Source organism: Globicephala melas, chromosome 6, assembly GCF_963455315.2.
Source record: "Globicephala melas chromosome 6, mGloMel1.2, whole genome shotgun sequence".
NCBI classification, from domain to species: domain Eukaryota; kingdom Metazoa; phylum Chordata; class Mammalia; order Artiodactyla; family Delphinidae; genus Globicephala; species Globicephala melas.
This window is the reverse complement of record NC_083319.1, coordinates 107,056,602-107,074,526: the sequence shown is the minus strand read 5'-3', so window position 1 is coordinate 107,074,526 and position 17,925 is coordinate 107,056,602. Positions and strand designations below refer to the sequence as shown.

Below are 17,925 nucleotides of genomic sequence, written 5' to 3'. Positions count from 1 at the left end.
AAGGGGCTCTTAATCCCCTTCACCTATCTTGCCCCTCCTGTCCCCTTAAGGGAGCTAATTTAAGTGGTAGGTATGTTTTTAAATTTCAATTTCCAATTGTTCATTAGTAGTCTACAGAAATATATTTAATTTTTATATGCTGACCTTGTATCATGAGACTTTGCTTAACTTGCCAATTAGTTCTAGGAGCTTTTTGTGTATATTTCTTGGGATTTTCTGTCTAGACAATCATGTCATTTACAAATAGGGACAGTTTTATTTCGTTCCTTGCAGTTTGTATATACTTTCTTTTTCCTGATTTATTGTACTGACTGGGACTTCTAGTATGATGTTGAATAGGAGGGGTGAGCTTAGACATTTTTGCCTTATTCCTGATCTCAACAGGAAAGAATTCAGTCTTTTTATCATTAAGTGTGATATTAACTGTTAATTTTTTTTTTTCTTTTGGCCTCACTGCATGGCATGCAGGATCTTAGTTCCCTGCCCAGGGATCAAACCCACACCCCCTGCGGTGGAAGCGCGGAGTCCTAACCACTGGACCACCAGGGAATTCCCTGTTAATTTTTACAGCTATCCTTCATCTATGTCAGGTTAAGGAAGTTCTTTTCTATTTCTAGTTTGCTGAGAGTTTAAAAACAGAATGGATGTTGAATTCTGTCAGATGCTTTCTTTCTACATCAGTTAATGTGATATGTGGTTTTTCTTGTTAATATCATTGATTACATTTATTGATTTCTGAATATAGAATCAGCCTTACATTTCCAAGATAAACTCCAGTTGGCTATGGAATATCATTCTTTCTGTATATCACTGGATTTGTTTTGCTAGTATTTTGTTGAAGATATTTGCACCTATGTTTATAAGGGATATTATCTGTAGTTTTATTTTCTTGTATGTGTCTGGCTTTGATAGAGTAATGCTGACTTCATAAAGTGAACAGAGAAGTGTTCTTTCCTCTTTTATTTTTTTGGGGGAAAAAAGTGTGTAGAATCGGGCTAGTTCTACTTTAAATGTTTGGTAGACTACTTTTTTTCTTAAAGCGAATTCTCTAAGCTTCAGGCCCCACAAAACCTAGACTCAGTCCTGTTTGGGGCTTTGAGGATGAGTTGCTGTCCACAATCGGAGATTTCAAAATGCTGCTTCAGGGGCCTATAGGTCCAGACAGGTGAAATTATTCAGCCTCCTGCTTTTGCAGAAATCACTCATTTCCCTTAGATTTAGGCAGAGCTATAGCTGACTCCCAATGGGGTAACACGATTCGGGCAAGACCTCTGATTCGCCTGAACCATGACTGACTGTGTGACTTTGGGGAAATCACTCATCCTCTCTGAGTCTCAGATGAACCAACGGGAAAAAGATGACAAATGTGTCTCCTTCACAGAGCTGCTATAAAAGTGAAAATGTGCTCAAAAAACTATAGAGAGTTCTCCTGGAGGTATAAGGAGCTTTAAACAGTTCCATGGTTTACAAAGTAAGGGGAGGATACAGACTTGGAAGGAGAATAGAGTGGACCGAAGGAAAGACAGGAGGAGAGCCCCTTTATGGGGGCGGGGGGGGGGCATCTATTTGCTCAGCCTGTCCTAGGGTCCTGCTCTGGGCCAGGCATTGTATAGATGAGGACACTGAGGCTCCCTGAGGGTAGGAGATGTTCCCCAAGGCAACACAGCCAGTGACAGACCTGGAAGAGAGCCCAGGTGTTGGGGGCAAACAGTGATTTTCCACTGTAGTGAAGGGAGCAAGTTGGACCAAGTTTAAAAGAGAAGGGACAACTGGTCTACCTCTGAGGGGGCGTGTGGGTAGGAGTTGAAAAGCACTGGCCCCAAAGCAGACTGCTGGGCTTGAAGCCCTCCTCAACCCCTTACTTAGCTGGGTAGACTGAAGCACATGTCTTAACCTCAGTGCTTCAGTTTACCATATGTTGAAGTGAGGGTAATAGTGCATCTACCCCATACATTTGTTGGAAGGATTAAATGAGCTAATAAGTACAAAATGCTCAGAACAGTGCCCGGTACATATATATGAGTGCCACATAAACAGGGGTATTATCTGTAAAGATGCTAGGCCATCCTTAAGGCTCTAAGAAGCCACAGAAGGATGGAGTTAACGAAAGGTAGGCAGAAGCTTAGAGGTCCTCCCGTCCGCCCTCTGTTTTGGATGAATCCAGCAGGCCCGGCCTCGGGGGTGACTCGCCCAAGGTCGTGCAGCCCTGCAGACCATAGGCCAGGCCCAGCTTTCCTGAGTCCTCACTCCATGGGGACACGCTGTACCCCTGCTTTTAGATCCGTGCGTTTCATGATTCTTAGGAGAGAATGGTGTGACAGGAGGCTACACAAAATCCAGGCGGAAGCAATTCAGGAGGAGGAGAGTTGCGTGTCTTCTCTCCCGCACTACCTTTCCCGGGGGAGGTGAGCTTTCTGGAACCTGCCAGGGAAGGGGAGAAGGTAAGGGAGCAGCAACCCACCGTGTGTCGCCTGCAGATGCCGGGCTTTCCCATGGGGACTCGTCACACCTGGGCCTGCCCCCAGGCCTCGCCTGCTGCCCCCTGCACCCCAACGCTGCCATCTGCCATCGCGTCGGAAGGTGCAGGCCTTAGGGGGCCGCTAGCTGGGGATGAGATCAGTGCGCGGAGCAGCCTTCCTGCGTGGCTTAGGGTCTGGCGCCACCTTGTGGCCACGGGCCAAGGCTGTCTTTGCACAGGGGCTGAAGGCTTAGCAGGAGGCCGCTGGCTGGGCGGGCGGAGAGATCACCTAGACCCACTGTGGACTTTACAAGGTCTACTGGGAACCCAAGGACTTAAGGATAGAAGAGAGGGGTGCAGGAGCCAGAGGGGGTGGAATAGGCCGAAGGCCCTTGATAGGGAATTTTGAACTGGACTCTGATTTAGCTCCTCCTCCACGGTGGGTGACTGTGTGAGCTGGTGTCCCTGCGAGGCAGGATTTCCAGTTTGGGTCTTGGACTCGATCCCAGTGCACTCTGGGCTCCTAGCATCTGTTTGCTCATCGGTGGGGAGAGGCTCTGGCTTTGTCCACTCCCACCCTCATCTACTCCCATATTTGGGGATGTTCTCACAGAGGAAATGCAAGCTTGGTTTCTCTGGCAGGTGTTACGGTTGAACCAGCATTTCTGGGCTCGTTGTCTTCCACTGCACTGGCCAAGATGGGCAGAGGGGCTTGTGGCTCGGGGAACATGGGGATGGCGGGGCGGATCGAGTTGCTCCCTCTGCCCTGGTAGGGCAGACCTAGGTGAACCTGAGTGTCGCTGTTACCGTGGCCTGGGACCTGGAAGCATAGGCTTGGCTCTGCTACATAATCATTCCTCCACCTTGAGCCACCTTCTGAGCCTAGGAGAGGTAGAGGCTGTGGTCCGAGTGCACCCCTGAGAGAATATAGATTTGTGGTCTGGCCCCTGTGGGAGTCTGTGGCCCACAGTACTGTGCGTTGCAGGTGCCGCATCTGGGCAGAGCTGAGGTTTGGAGCACAGAGACCACAGCTGACCTGGGAGACCCATGGCACCAAGGCTCCGCCGGCCACAGGGCGGTTCTGGGTGCTGGTGTGGAGCCTCTGGACCCGAAGCCCTGCTTCATCACCTTCACCTGTGCGCCTCGTCCCCCACTGCTCTGCCTCCCGGGCCATCATCCAATCTGATTAATCTGACCCTCCCCTCTGCCCTAGATTCAGAGTCGGACTTCCCAGCGCCTCCCAACTACTTGTGACCACAGGTCCTTAGGGCCAGCCTCCCACCCAGGCTCTTCCTACTGCCACCTCATCTAGTTGGTCTTCTCTTTCAGGCCCCAAATTCTGATGTAGCTTCCCTCTCCTTTGTCTCTTTCTCTTTCCGTTCTCTCCTGCAGAGCTCTGTCTGTCTCTCTGTCTCTTCTCTCTGTGTGTCTGTCTCTGTCTCCCTCTCTGTCTCTCCATCTCTGTTTCTCTCTGTGTCTCTCTGTCCTTGTCTCCGACTTTGTCTCTTTCTTTCTCTCTGTTCCTCTGTCTTTCTGTTTCTGTCTCTCCCTATCTCTCTGTCTCTGTCTCTCTGTGTCTCTCTGTCTCTGTATCGCTCTATGTCTCTCTGTGTGCCTCTCTGTCTCTGTGTCTCTCTGTCCCTGTGTCTCTGTCTCTCTGTGTCTCTCTGTCTCTGTCTCTCCATGTGTCTCTCTGTCTCTCTGTCTCTCTGTGTGTCTCTCTGTCTCTGTCTCTCTCTGTCTCTGTCTCTCCATGTGTCTCTCTGTCTCTCTGTCTCTCTGTGTGTCTCTCTGTCTCTCTGTGTGTCTCTCTGTCTCTGTCTCTGTGTCTCCCTGTGTGTCTCTGTCTCTCTGTCTCTCTGTGTGTCTGTCTCTGTGTCTCTGTCTCTGTGTCTCTCTGTCTCTGTCTCTCTGTGTGTCTCTGTCTCTCTGTGTGCCTCTCTGTCTCTCTGTCTCTGTGTCTCTCTGTCTCTGTCTCTCTGTGTGCCTCTCTGTGTCTCTGTCTCTGTGTCTCTCTGTCTCTGTCTCTCTGTGTCTCTCTGTCTCTGTCTCTCTGTGTCTCTCCATCTCTGTGTCTCTGTGTCTCTCTGTCTCTGTGTCTCCCTGTGTGTCTCTGTCTCTCTGTCTTTGTCTCTCTGTGTGTCTGTCTCTGTGTCTCTGTCTCTGTGTCTCTCTGTCTCTGTCTCTGTGTCTCTCTGTCTCTGTGTCTCCCTGTGTGTCTCTGTCTCTCTGTCTCTGTCTCTCTGTGTCTCTCTGTCTCTGTCTCTCTGTGTGCCTCTGTCTCTGTGTCTCTCCATCTCTGTGTCTCTGTGTCTCTGTGTCTCTGTGTCTCCCTGTGTGTCTCTGTCTCTCTGTCTCTCTGTGTGTCTGTCTCTGTGTCTCTGTCTCTGTGTCTCTCTGTCTCTGTGTCTCTCTGTGTGTCTCTGTCTCTCTGTGTGCCTCTCTGTCTCTGTGTCTCTCTGTCTCTCTCTGTGTCTCTCTATCTCTGTGTCGCCCTGTGTCTCTCTGTCTCTGTCTCTCTGTGTGTCTCTCTGTCTCTGTCTCTCTGTGTGCCTCTCTGTCTCTGTGTCTCTCTGTCCCTGTGTCTCTGTCTCTCTGTGTCTCTCTGTCTCTGTCTCTCAGTGACCCCATAGCTTTACGGGTCAGGTACAACAACCTCCCTGCCCCTAGCCCCTCCCCTGGTCCTTTGATTTTGGGAACTTACAGATGGAGGCTCAGAGAGAGGCAATGACTCGTGGGAAGTGGCGCAGCCAATAAATGACAGAACCTGGAACGGAACGGAATTCAGGGCCCTTTTTCACTTCAGAGCCTCAGTTTCCCCAGGTGTTAAATGATGACAACCAGACCTGCCCCACAGGGCACGGCGGGGCCTCCGGAAGATGCCCGGCCTGCAGTGCCTGGCGAGGCTGGCGCCCCCGGCCTCTCCACGCTGGCCCCGGCACCGTCCCCGCTGCAGTGCCTCCCTCCCCTTAGTTTTCTGCAGGGTTGTTCTCCACTCACTCCAGGGAGTGTATGTGCAGAAAATAAGGTGTCCGTCCCAGCCCCCCGGGTGGGTCTTTTCAGAGATCCCATCCCTTAAAGGCTCTCAGGAATCTAGAGAAGCAGCCGTCAGGTGTTCGTCAGGTGTCGGATGGGCTCGCCGTCACCAGCACGTGTGGTTCAGGTCACACCGATGGTTCAGGTGGGCTGCTTTGTGTCCCGATGCCCACTCTGGGGGACCCAGATGCCCACTCTGGGGGCCCACTCGTTCCTCTGTGGGTCCAGTACACGCTTAGCGCACAGGAGGGAGGCCCACTGTTTTGGACCTGGAGAGGGCATCAATTACAGTTTTAAATTATTTTACAAATGTACGTTTTTGCGTCTTTGCCTCTAAAGCATGGGCTTCTCTAACGTCGATGCAAGGTTCTTGGGCAACACCCACTTCTTCCTTTGCTCCCAGGGGGTGGGGGGTATAGAGCCCCTGCCTGTGAGCCTCTCAGGAATCCGGTGTAAACGTGGGCATGAGCTGCCTTCGCCGTGTTGTGACAGTGCTGCCCTGCAGGAGTCTGAGCACTGGGGGCAGGAGTCTTCCTTCTGCATCCACAGCCACTGGGGACATGGCGTGAACACAAACAAGCTCAGGTGTCCGTGAGAGACAGAGAAGACACGAGAAGGGGGCGCGGGGAGAGAGACCGGGCGGTGGGACAGGAGGGGCGGGCAGGACCCCATGAGCCGAGGGAGGGGCTCGGAGTTTATTCTGAACGTGACGGGAAGCCACGGGAGTGTTGAAAGAAGGTGGTGACGTGATTGCATTTGTGATTTTCACAAAGCACCTTGGCTACTGTGCAAAGAATGGGTTGTTCTGGGGCAAGAGTGGACCCTGGGAGACCAGTTAGGAGGCTTCTGCTTCGATCCAGGAGAGATGGTGGTGGCGGGGACCAGGCTGGCGGTGGTGATGGGGACAGAGAGAAGGGACCGTCCAGCAGCCCCAAGTAGGCCCCTGACGGTGCTTGAGGACAGTGGGGACTCTGTAGGGGGGTCGACCATGCTCTCAACCTCTGTGATTCTGGCTCGGCCGTTTAAAAGACACAATGATATACATTCCCAGGGGGCGGCCAGGGGCGCAAGTGTGGCTCTGTCCTGTTGTCTGTGGCCTCAGTTTATATGCGTATTCTTGATCCTAACTAGGCCCGCAAAGTGTGCCTTCTGAACCCTGCTTTTGTCCCGGCGCTGCCGGCTCCTCTGGGCCTGGCCTGGCCCCGGAGACGGCTGGCTGGCTTGGATGCTACCTTCCATCCTCCCCTTGACTGTGGCTTGGAGACAAGCTTCCGAAGTTTAGGTGACAGTGAGGCAGGCCTGGGGCTTTCTCATGTGGACCTGGATACGTGCCCAGCACGCGGATTATCTCCCTAATCTTCCCACCAGCCGTGTGATGCTGTGATTCTGCCGTGTGAAAGAAGAGTAACGAGGACACAGAGCTGGGTAATTAGTCCAAGGTCCCACAGTGAGCAGATGACAGAGCCGGGATTTGAACCCAGAGCCTGTGCCCTCTGCCTGCACCTGCTCCCTTTGCCCCTTGTCCCTCCCGGGTGGAGTGGGCTCAGTGGTTTGTGTGACTGAGTCTTGGGCTATACCTGGATAGAGGCTCCATTGCAGGCCATCCCTAGTGTAGAGCGGGGCACGCACGAGCTTTGGTGTCCAGCAGCCTGGGGCCGCCTCCTGGTTGCTCCGCCATCGGGTCTGGAGCCTGGGCAAGTGAGTCCCGCCTGTCTGTCCTACGTGGGAACTACACCTGCCTGTCGCCTGGGACCCAGGCAACATGCAGTCGCCAGCCAGCCAATGATACTTAGTAGGAGCTTCATAAATGCTAATTCCCTTCCCTCCTCCTCCAGAGACGTGAAAACCCTGCAGGAAGGTTCCCCCTGGGACCCGGAACTTCGGCCAGCCCACCTGCTCCCTGAGCTCACCTGTGGTGCTTCCCTGGCAGGCCTGTGAGATCACCTGGTCCCACTCTTCCATTTCTTATTTTACAGATGAGCAAAGTGAGGCCAGGGAGGGGACAACTTGCCTGGGACCCGTTCCCTGGCCTGCCCCCACCCCACCCCACCCCGAAGCCTCAGCACCCCGTCTGTGGTCCGGCAGAACCCCTGGAGCTGGTCCAAGCACCCGGAAAACCTCAGCGCCAAGGAGGGGATGCTAGTCTGTGGGGACGGCCTGACCCTCCCACAGCTCCCACGCCGACCCACGCTCTCTGTGTTCTGTCCCGTCTCTCGGCAGGTATATCCGCACCATGTACCTGGGGATTCAGAGCCAGCGGCAGAAGGAACACCAGCGACGCTTCTACTGGGCTATGATGTACGAATATGCAGACGTTAACATGCTGCGCCTCCTGGAGACCTTCCTGGAAAGCGCCCCCCAACTGGTGCTACAGCTCTGCATAATGATCCAGAAGAGCCGCGCCGAGACGCTGCCCTGTGAGTCCCCTCCCCCTCCCCGGGGCTGGGGGCGTCGCCCTGACCCCGAGTCCTCACTCCCCCGCACAGGACTTCTGCGCCCCTGCGTGCGAGCCTGCCCCGCCGTCATGTGAGCAGAGGAGAGCCGGGTCTCCGTGTCCCTGGAGCAGCAGGGCGGAGGGCCCTAGTCTCCCAGTCCTGGGGGGGGAGAGGCCCCTTATCTTGGCGCTGGCCTGAGCCACGGTGTTTGCACACATGCGGGCTATGGGGAAGATGCCTTAGCCGAGAGGCATTAGCAGTGTTAGACGTTTGTAAGCTGTGGTGCTCCTGCTTTAGACCCACGTATAAAAGGTAGAAGCCCCACTTATAAAACAGGCTCGAAGCTCTGTTCTAGGTAGATGCGGATGGGGGTCCAGAGCCCAGCATGCCCCGCCCACTGGCCGCACCTCCCCACTCCTGGCCATTGTGGCCCCAGATGGTCTCGGAGCACCCAGGGCCCGGTCTGGACACTGGTCTCTACAGCAGCGGGAAGCCTCTGGGGGCCACCTGACTGCCCACCTGACTTTCCACATTGGCCTCCTCTGGTAAAGGTGGAGTCTCACCCCAGGTCGCCAATGTCAGGGCAGACCCCAGGTCAGACCAGCCTGCAAGTGTCATTGTCGTGTCAGAGCCCATTTCAGCAGGGCTGGAGCTCCAGCAGGGGAGAAGGTCTAGGGTGACGAGGGGCTGGAGATCACAGCACTTGGGGGGCCCTGGGGACGTTTTGCCTGGGGAGGACTTGAGCTATGTGAATTTCACCATTTGAAGGGATGTCAGGGAAGGATGATGCTCCAAAGGGTCTGGAGGGAGCTGCAGGGAGACCGTTATCGATTCTACATGTGGGAGACGTTTCAAACAGCAGGAGCCGTCCAGGGATGGAAAGACTCTCAGGAAGTAGAGAGCTTCCCGTCGTGAGGAATAATCAAGCAGGACTGTTGCTGCAGGGACTCAGCCCAGAGGTTCCTGACTCGAGAGGGCTCGAGCATGTGTGATCTGGAGTAGCAAGGCAGCTGGGGCAGAGGGTCTGTTCGCCATGCCCACCTCTCCCTGGCCAGCGGGGCCTGCTGGCCTCCTGGGTCCTCACCTCTGGGCCCACAGCTCCCCAGCTGCTCCAGCGGGCCCTGGGTCCCACCAAGTTCATGAATGAGCACCTGTAGGGGGGGCTTTCCAGCGGGATACCCCCTTGCCCCACGTGGCCCCAAGCTCTGGCCTTTCATTGAACCTCTATGCCTCTTTGGTATAACGGGGGAGATGACAACCGTACCTAATTTGGGGGGAATGCAATGATATTCGGCACGTAGAACACTTTGTTACCCAGCTCTGCAGGCATCTAAGGGGGTGTGTTTCGCATTGCCAGGGAAGTGGCATGGGCACAATCCTGGGTGACCCCCCATCTTCTGCCCCGTGGGTCATGCTGCCCCAGCTGCCTTGCTGAGCCCACTCTTTCTGTGATCACTGCTCAGGTTAGAAATGCAGAGAGGCTGGATGTGAAGTCCGCAGAGAGGAAGCTCGAGGGGCAGCCGATGTTGCTTCCTAGGGGTCCTCCTGACATGGGAGCCCAGGCGGCCCATGTCAGCAAAGGCTAAGGGGCCGCTGGGCGAGCCTTTGTCAGCAGGAGCCTGGGAGTGACAAGAGCCAGGCTACTTTGGCCTGGGGAAGCACTCCCTGGCTCTTCTGCCCACATGCCTGTCTTTTCATGCCAGCGGCTCAGAGGTTGGGGGAGCACTTCCCCACGTGTTTGGTGAATGGAATAGTTATTTCTTGAAATAGACGTGCACAGTTAAATACATTTGGGGGCTGCTGGGCCTGACAGAGGTCAGTGGCAATCTTTGCTGTTGGGCTGTGAGTCCCCAGGATGAGGGTCTGCAGGGCTGGCTGGGGTGATGGGAAGGAAGGAAACCGGCCGTCACTGTCATGGAGCATAGACTGTAAGCTCTTGGCATGTTCCTTTTTCCTTTTTTAAAAAATATCAACCCTTTAATTAATTTATTTATTTGGGGGGCACATCGTGCGGGATGTGAGATCTTAGTTCCCCGACCAGGGATTGAACCCGTGCCCGCTGCAGTGGAAGCAGAGTCTTAACCACTGGAGCCAGAGAAGTCCCATGTTCCTCTTTCTTAACTTCTAGAATATCTGCTCATCACTGGACCCTTGTGTTATGGTGGTAGATGCCTTCCCTCTCTTTTCCCATAAAAAGCTGCATGAAATGTATGCCCTTTAAAGAAAACCATTTTAAATAGTAGAAATTGGAGGAGAGGAGACAAAGTCTGTGAACTTGGAAGGGACGTGTTGGCGACGTGGACTCTGTGAGTTCTTAGAGGACCGTGGCCTGGAAAGATGGGGTGACTCCGCCTGCTGCTGGACAGCTGTGTGACCTTCAGCAAGTGACCGAGCCTTTCTGTTCCTCAGTTTTCTCGTTTCTGAAATGGGGATAATATTGGTACCTACCACAGAGGGTTGTTCTGAGCATTTTTGACGTGATAAATGTCAAGGGCCTCGGGCCGCATCTGGTCATTTTGTGGTTGGTGATGGTCGAGCTCTTACTGCAGATACACTTTCTGAATTGGACCACGAGTTACTAGTGAGATCATGGCTAACTGGCCTTGTTTGGTGGGCTTTTGGTGACATCTGTCCACTCTATACCGTTAATGCTAGTAGATGGCTAGAAAGATCACTATTGCTGTAATAGGTGAGTTTTCCATGGATCTTGTCCAATGCCAACCTCTTCCACTTTTGCCAGCTATCCACCTTTTATTCCTCTTTTATCACTGGGTTAGCAGTACAGTATTTGGCCTGCAAGATGGATTTGTATCCAATTTACCCACAAAACCAGACTCAAGTCAAAAGATAATATTGGGTTAGCCAAAAAGTTCGTTCGGGTTTTTCCGTAACACCTTAAGGAATCTTACGTAAAAACCCAAACGAACTTTTTGGCTAACCCAATAGTAACAGTAATAATAAATCATGGAAATCTTATGCTAGAGTCATTTGGGTACTTCAGTGGGGTCTTACTTAAATCTGGTGTCTTGAAAGTTTAAATAAAGATATAAAAGGGGCATGTTATCTGATATGCCACTTACACTAGTAGTGAGTCTTTTGTCTGCTGAAAGCTTCACGAGGCTTCTAGGCTGTGACGGAGTTTGGAAAGCAGTCCTGAATAGTGAGAAAAGCCCGACAGAGCTGCGTATAAATTCCACCTCCACCATTTATTGGCTTTACGACACGGGGCACGTTAATTTCCTAACTGGGCTTCTTCATCTGTAAAGTGGGCATAATAACTGCTTTTGGGTGGTGGTGAAGGTCTAACGAGCTGCACGTACCCCTCTACAGCACCTTGGCTGGCGTATTAGGGGCACTTGATACAGTCTGCCGTTCAACAAGATGCATTAAGTCAGGAGCCGTACTACGTGCTGAGGGTAACAGGGAACAGATGTGGTCCGGACCCTCATGAATCTTCCATTCTCTCTTGGGAGACATAACAGAAACAGCTAGACAGCTAGCACGCTGTGGGAAGTGCCTTAAGCAAACAGTCAGGGTGCCAAGACCACAGTACACGGGGTGGGGTGTGGAGAGAGCTTATTTGAGCAGGAATGTCAGAGGAAGCCTCTGCAGAGAGTTGACATTTCAGCTGAGCATAAACACTGAGGAGCCAGCTATGGGAGAAGCAGATACAGCCTTCCAGGCAGAGGGGACGGCATGCGTAGAGGCCCTGAGATAGGAAACACCTGGCTTGCTCTAGAAAATGAAAGGACTCAGCACAGCTGGAGGTTGGCGGTGTGGGGAAGGAGAGTGATGTGCGGAGGATGGAGGGGAAGGCAGGGGCCTGGCAGCTTGGGTTTATACCAGGTGCCGCGGGGAGGGTTATGTAGGAAGTCTTTTAAAGAAGATGCCCTCTCCTGCTGTGCAGGGAGGAAAACAAGAGCTGAGCCAGGAACGCCGGTTAGAGGCAGCGGTGGAGGTTCAGGGGTGAAACGATGGGGTTGGAGTGTTTGGGGGTGGAAGCCAAGTGCACGGGCTGGAGGGCTGCTCTGGAGCGGAAATCAAGACTTAGCAGGCCTGGTGCAGGCAGTGATAGAAGGAGGGCTGGAGGTTTCTAACAGGGTATGCTGTTAGAAATCCCCTCTATGGGGACTGGGTCAAGGGTTCGTAGCTCTGTCACCTTTCCTGGCTTTTTGGGTTTTCTGACCCTCCCACGTGAACATCGGCAGGGCTGGCGAGCGCCACTGGCGACACCCACACAGCACCTGAGCCTGCCTTTTGGGGTTGAGCTCACCGTGAGGAGTTATCCGCCTTACAGGGCTCTGATGACCACTTGCCCGTGGCCTCACGACCCCACTTGTCAGGCACCTGCTCTGCTGTAGGCAAGATGCTGTGTCAGGAATGGGTTTGCTAAGATACCTACCCTTCGGTAGGTGTTCTTAAACACCAAGCCCTTAAGCATTGGTTTTCTTTTAAACAAACGTTGAGCTCTGAGATACAAATAGGCCTCTTGTCTTTCCATCCCTTTGGTGTTAACCTCTCTAATAGTTTCCTTCTTTCTTAACCTCACTTGTCAGCTCCGCTTACATCAGAAGCCCACCAGTGGCGTGTACCTTAGCTTCACATTTGCTCCTTTCTCCAGCAAGAGAGTGCTGCAGAGAGGCAGGTGTTCGTCCAGTTTCTCTGCTCCCGTCTGTACCTTTTTCTTCAGCTGCCACCCCAGGAGCTCTTCCTCCTTTCCCGAGTGAGGACGAAAGTCATCCCAATCAGCTCCCTCTCCGGGCTTCCTCTCCGGATCAGGTTTCCATTCTGCGTGAGGGCTAGGCTTCCAGGTTCCGGTTCTCAGGGGAGCGAAGGCCAGGGTCTGCTTCTCGGCTGTGGGCTTGGTTAAACGGCCCTCCCTGCCTTCCCCTCCCCACAGTGAAAGACGTCCATGTTTCTCCCCTTGGGAGATTTCTTTTCTGTAGTGTGAAAAATGCTGTCCTGTCTCTCCAGTCCCGCTCATATGGACATTAGCTGTTACCCTCCAAAGCTGGGACACAAAAGTTGGCTACTTGATCATTTAGGATTTTGGTTACACTGAGGTGAAGCTGCCACCCAGAAAGTGAGGGTGGTCTGGTTGTGTGGCCCATGACCACAGATCTGTGTTCTATACCAGACCTGGGAATTTCCTACTCAACTTTCCTCATTACCAAGGAGTAAACTTTGTTACTGAAACAACCATTTCACTGCATCAAACACCATCAGATAATGAATCACCTTGAGCAGAGTTATGGGGGGTTTCGGTGCCCCCTGATCCCCTATTGTGTGAGCCACCGCCTGAGTTAATCCTGGTGGAGTAGCCCCCTTCTCCCTGACTCCCCCTGGCCCTCACCCCCACCCCGTGCTGAGCTGGAGCTGCTAGCTCTGAGAGATGCTCTGGGGTTTCAGACCAGGTTGGTACCACGATCTTCCAGCCTCGGATCTCAGCTCCAGGCTGCTCATGCCAGTTCTCGGTCTTAGCCTCCAGGATAGATAAAGGAGAAGACGTGCACTTCCCTGTTCATGCCCTTCCCCTGGCTGTCTTGCATCTTCACCCGTACCTGCAGTGAAGAGGGACACGCCTTCCTTCTCCCCCCAGAACACAGACTCGGCCTCTCTCGTTTCCCCAGGGTACGAACTCTCCCCAGCTCTGTTTCTGTCTCCTTCTGAGAAGCTGCCCCTCCTTCTTGCCCATCAGATACCCGCTTGGCGTCTACACACAGGGTGCCCTGAACAGCCAACTCCAGCTCCCACTTCTGCTTCAGCTCCCAGTGGCTTCTTGTCAAACAGAACATTAAAACCTCACACTTCTAAACAGAGTTTGCAAGGATATTAAACAGAGACATCACTTTTGGTGCGTCAAAAAGAGAGGAGAGTTCTTTTTTTTCAACTGTGATAAGAACACATGTAAGATCTACCCTCTTAACAAATTTTAAGTGTAAAAGAAAAGGCAGTATGTACGTATGAGGGAGCGTTCTTAAAGCAGCAGAAAACGTTTGAGAAAGGCAGGCTAAATCAATTTCACTACAGTTAACACAGATGAAATAACCATCGGCCACCTGAAAATGCTTGTGCATGAAACGTTGGGACAAAGCCAGTGGGGCTTCTCGGGGGAGGCGCCGAGTGCTGCCAGTTCAGAAGCCTTAGCCGTAACTGTAACGGGGCCACTTAGTCAGTAACTGTTTATTAAGCACCCACTATGCACCAAGCATGGTTCTAGGCACTGGGGACAGATATGAGCAATAAACAAAACAGACAGAAAGCCCTGCTCTCATGGAGCTTGCATTTCTTGTAGGGAGAGACAGACAACGAACAAAACAGCTATTAGAAAATGGTAGGTACTCAGCAGAGCTCTAAAGCTGGGAAGAGAGAGGGGCGGGGCAGCAGAGCCGTGTCAGCCTTCAACAGTGTTGCAGGAAGGTCTCCCAGTCTTCAATGGGGTGGCAGGAAGGGGACCTCTGAGCAAAGATATGAAGGAGGGAGGGAGCCAGCCCACAGATCTCTGGAGGTGAGTGTACCAGAGGAGGGGACAGCCAAGGGCAAGGCCTTGGGCTAAGAAAGTGACTCCAGTGTTTGGGGAGCAGCCAGGAGGTTGGGAAGGTGGGTGTGTCGTGCCTGGGCTCAGCCCTGCCCCGGGGGTCCTGCCAGCAGAGCATCTCTTCCTCTTCTGCTTTGTTAAAAAATTTTAAACTGCTTTATTGAGATACACTTTACATACCATAAAATTCACCCACTTGAAGTGTACGATTCAATGGCTGTTAGCGTATCCGCGGAGTTGTCACCATCACCACGACCAATCTCAGAACAGTTTCATTGCCCCACAGAGACACGTCACCCTTCTTAGATTTGCTCTCCTGTCTCCCACCCCGCAACTTTCCTGCACAGGGAGGCAGGCAGCTGAAGGAGCCCTGGGTCCTGAGTCCACTGTGCTAGAACGTGGCAAGGGATGCTGGGAAAATCTCTCCCATCTCATCTCTGAGCCTGAGTAATATGAGTAAGGGCAGGAGGGACTCCTGAAGTCCTTTCAGTCTGGCAGGCTGTGACTGTAAGGAAGAGAAAAGTGGGGGAATCTGAGCAAGAATCGGACAGGAGCAATGTTTAATTATTAGGCTAGACATTCACATTAGAGGCAATCGCAAACTCAAGGTCTCGTGGGAACTCCCAGCTCCAGGAAAGACGGCAATTAAGTGATCTTCAAAAGATCTTTTCTATTTCTTAAGATTTCCACGGAAAGAAGGCCTACAGATTTCATGAATGATGTCTTCCTGTGTCACACATCTCTCACTCCTGGGGAGTGGGTGGAATGGAAGAGACCCTGAGAAGGAAATGGGGGAGTCCCTGTAAGCTGTTCTCCTTCCTGTCTGAGCCTCACCTTCTTCATCTGTAAAAATAAAAAAGGGATCCTTTCCATTCTAGACACAATTGGAGGTGTTAGGTGGGTCAGGACAACAAGAGGAGTCCTAGGGGTGAGGCAGTCACTCCCTGGCCAACCTGGAGTGACGTTTGGGTCTGACGCTGACCAGCGGAAAGCTGAGTCCCCTCTCAATTCCAGGCCCTCTTATGTGTTCAGACCCCACGTGCCCCAGGCTGCCAGACCCTGGGGTTCAGGAGCCTGCCCGCTGTAATACCTGCCCACCTGTGACCGCGTGGAGCTCATCCCCATCTCCTGCTGTTCTTGGGGACCCCATCATTCCCTTCACCCCCCCACCCTGCCCCAGTAATAACCAAGTACCTTGAGGCCTTCTCTGCTTGTCCCTCCGGTAGTCTCCTGAGACTGTCGCCTAGAAGAAAAGGTGCTGCCTCCTGTTTTGAGTGGTAACAGGTGTGGACCTGGCTTCACACTCTGATCTGCACTTAGAAGCTGCATCAGTCCCATAAGGCCCTTAGCCTCTTTGAGCCTCGGGGTTCTCGTTTGTAAACCATGCGTCGTAACTCCTGCCTCAGAGGGGTTTTGTCAGGAGCAAGTGAAATACATTTGTCTGTGTCACAAAGGGGGCCCCCTGGCAATCACCCATCCGAGGCCCGCTTTGCTGCCCTGCTCAGCGAGGCTCTGGCTGGGCGACGTCACCTGCTTGGCAGCTCTGCTCCCTTCGCCAGGCTGCTCGCCTGAGCTGCTGTGGAGCTCAACAGCGGTCTGAGAGCCCTCCGCAGCCTCCTGACACAGCCCCTTCCAGGGCTCCAGGGGCCGTTCCTCCTGTAACCAGGCCAGGACCGTGGAGAGTGCTGGTTCTAGCCCAGCACAGTGCCGAGGGCGCAGCAGCAGCAGCGAGGTCAGCCTGCGATGGCCAGTCTCGCGCTTCTGTCCCCCCCATTTCTCCCGCTTCTCCCTCCTCCCCACCCTCAGTCCCTGGTGCAGAAGTGGGCGGTGCCCCTGCCCTTGGCCCAAGCCGTTCTCCTCCCAGGATTTCTCTTGCGGTGGTCAGATCGTGCGGTGACCTGTCAGGGAGACACAGAGCCGGTTGGCTGGAGGAGCAGTTCGCGGGGGAGGAGGGGGGGATGTGACAGGAGAAAAGGTGGGAACTCCAGCTGTGGGCGCTGGCTTCTAGCCACCCCCCTTGCCCGTTAATTTGGCTGGGATCTCTGACACATCACTTAACCTCTCTGAGCCTCGGTTTCTCCTTTTTAAGTTGGGAATAATCGTACCTGCCGTAATCTACTCAGAGGGGATGGGTGGGGACCCTGTGAGATTAGAGGGGAAGCCACCTGGGGACTAGGGGTAAGAGTTACACATGCAGTTACTTTGTGTCTCGGGTGAGGGAATGACTTTGGGGTTTAGATTAAATTACATCATTGTAGCTTAGAATCCCAGCAGGACCCTCATCTCCCCCCACTTACAAACCTGGAATCCCAGGGCCCTGCAAGGTGAGATTGAGCTGGAGATGCTCTTGCCCCCGGCTGCAGGCCTGCTTCTCTCTTGGGAAGGCATGATTGCATGAGAAAATCAGTTAGGTTAGGCCTTTGTCAAAATAGTATAGGTATGGGCTTCCCTGGCGGGGCAGTGGTTGAGAGTCCGCCTGCCGATGCAGGAGATGTGGGTTCGTGCCCCGGTCTGGGAAGATCCCACATGCCACGGAGCGGCTAGGCCCGTGAGCCATGGCCGCTGAGCCTGCGCGTCCGGAGCCTGTGCTCCGCAACAGGAGAGGCCGCAACCGTGAGAGGCCCGCGTACCGCAAAAAAAAATAAAATGTTATAGGTAAGTCTGACGGTCAACGATAATACATCACACAGGCTCCCTGAAACACATCTGCACTGAGCACGCCTGGCCCTGTGCTAGCCTCTGGGGGAACAGAGGTGAGCCAGGCAGGCAAGTCTCTGCCCTTCGGGGGCCTACATCTTAGTGGAGACAGGCAATAACGAGTAACACATGAATAATACCATTTCAAATATAATTGAGTCTATATACGTGTGTACGGGGGAATAGGACATGTAGGCACACCTTTATTGCCATAGGATACTGTATATGTACACCCTATATATTCACCACGTATGTACATCGTACTATACACATTCTCTGTCTCTGTCTCTCTCTCTATATATATACACTATATATAGATATATAAATATATAGTATAGTATGTGAGTACATCAAAGATGTACATATATCAAATATACATTGAATATTCCAAATCCATGTTTTTACGCATGGGTCACGAACAATAAACTAAGGCCCAGTCTGCTTGTACCAAAGCCCATGCTTTCCAGGGCATCGCACGGCCTCTGTTAAAATGCAGTCCGTCTGGGAGCATCAGGGCATTGAGACTGGTTGGCTGTTTGCTCCTCAGTGAGGGTGGATTTGCTGAAACTTTCCAGGGATAGCAGACGGATTTCTTCACAGTGTGCTTCAGGCCCACCAGGATCCAGGCGTCTGCGAGGCTTGTGCCAGACCAGCTGAGTGGCTGACATTTGTTCTAGACTCTCTAAAGTTTGCCTTTACCTAGTTGGCTGTGAAGATGGTATTTCAATAGCTCTGACAGCATCTTAGAAAGAAGAGGCAAC

General features: G+C 52.9%; 1 protein-coding gene across 1 annotated transcript in view; it reads left to right on the top strand.

Moving 5' to 3' along the window:
- The window catches only part of XKR6 (XK related 6), a 271,755-nt gene that overhangs the window by 240,993 nt on the left and 12,837 nt on the right, over positions 1 to 17,925 (top strand). Inside the window, exon 2 of the mRNA XM_030879180.2 lies at positions 7,715 to 7,911. Within this exon, the coding sequence (XP_030735040.1) occupies positions 7,715 to 7,911 (197 nt within the window). The remainder of the gene's footprint in view (positions 1 to 7,714; positions 7,912 to 17,925) is intronic.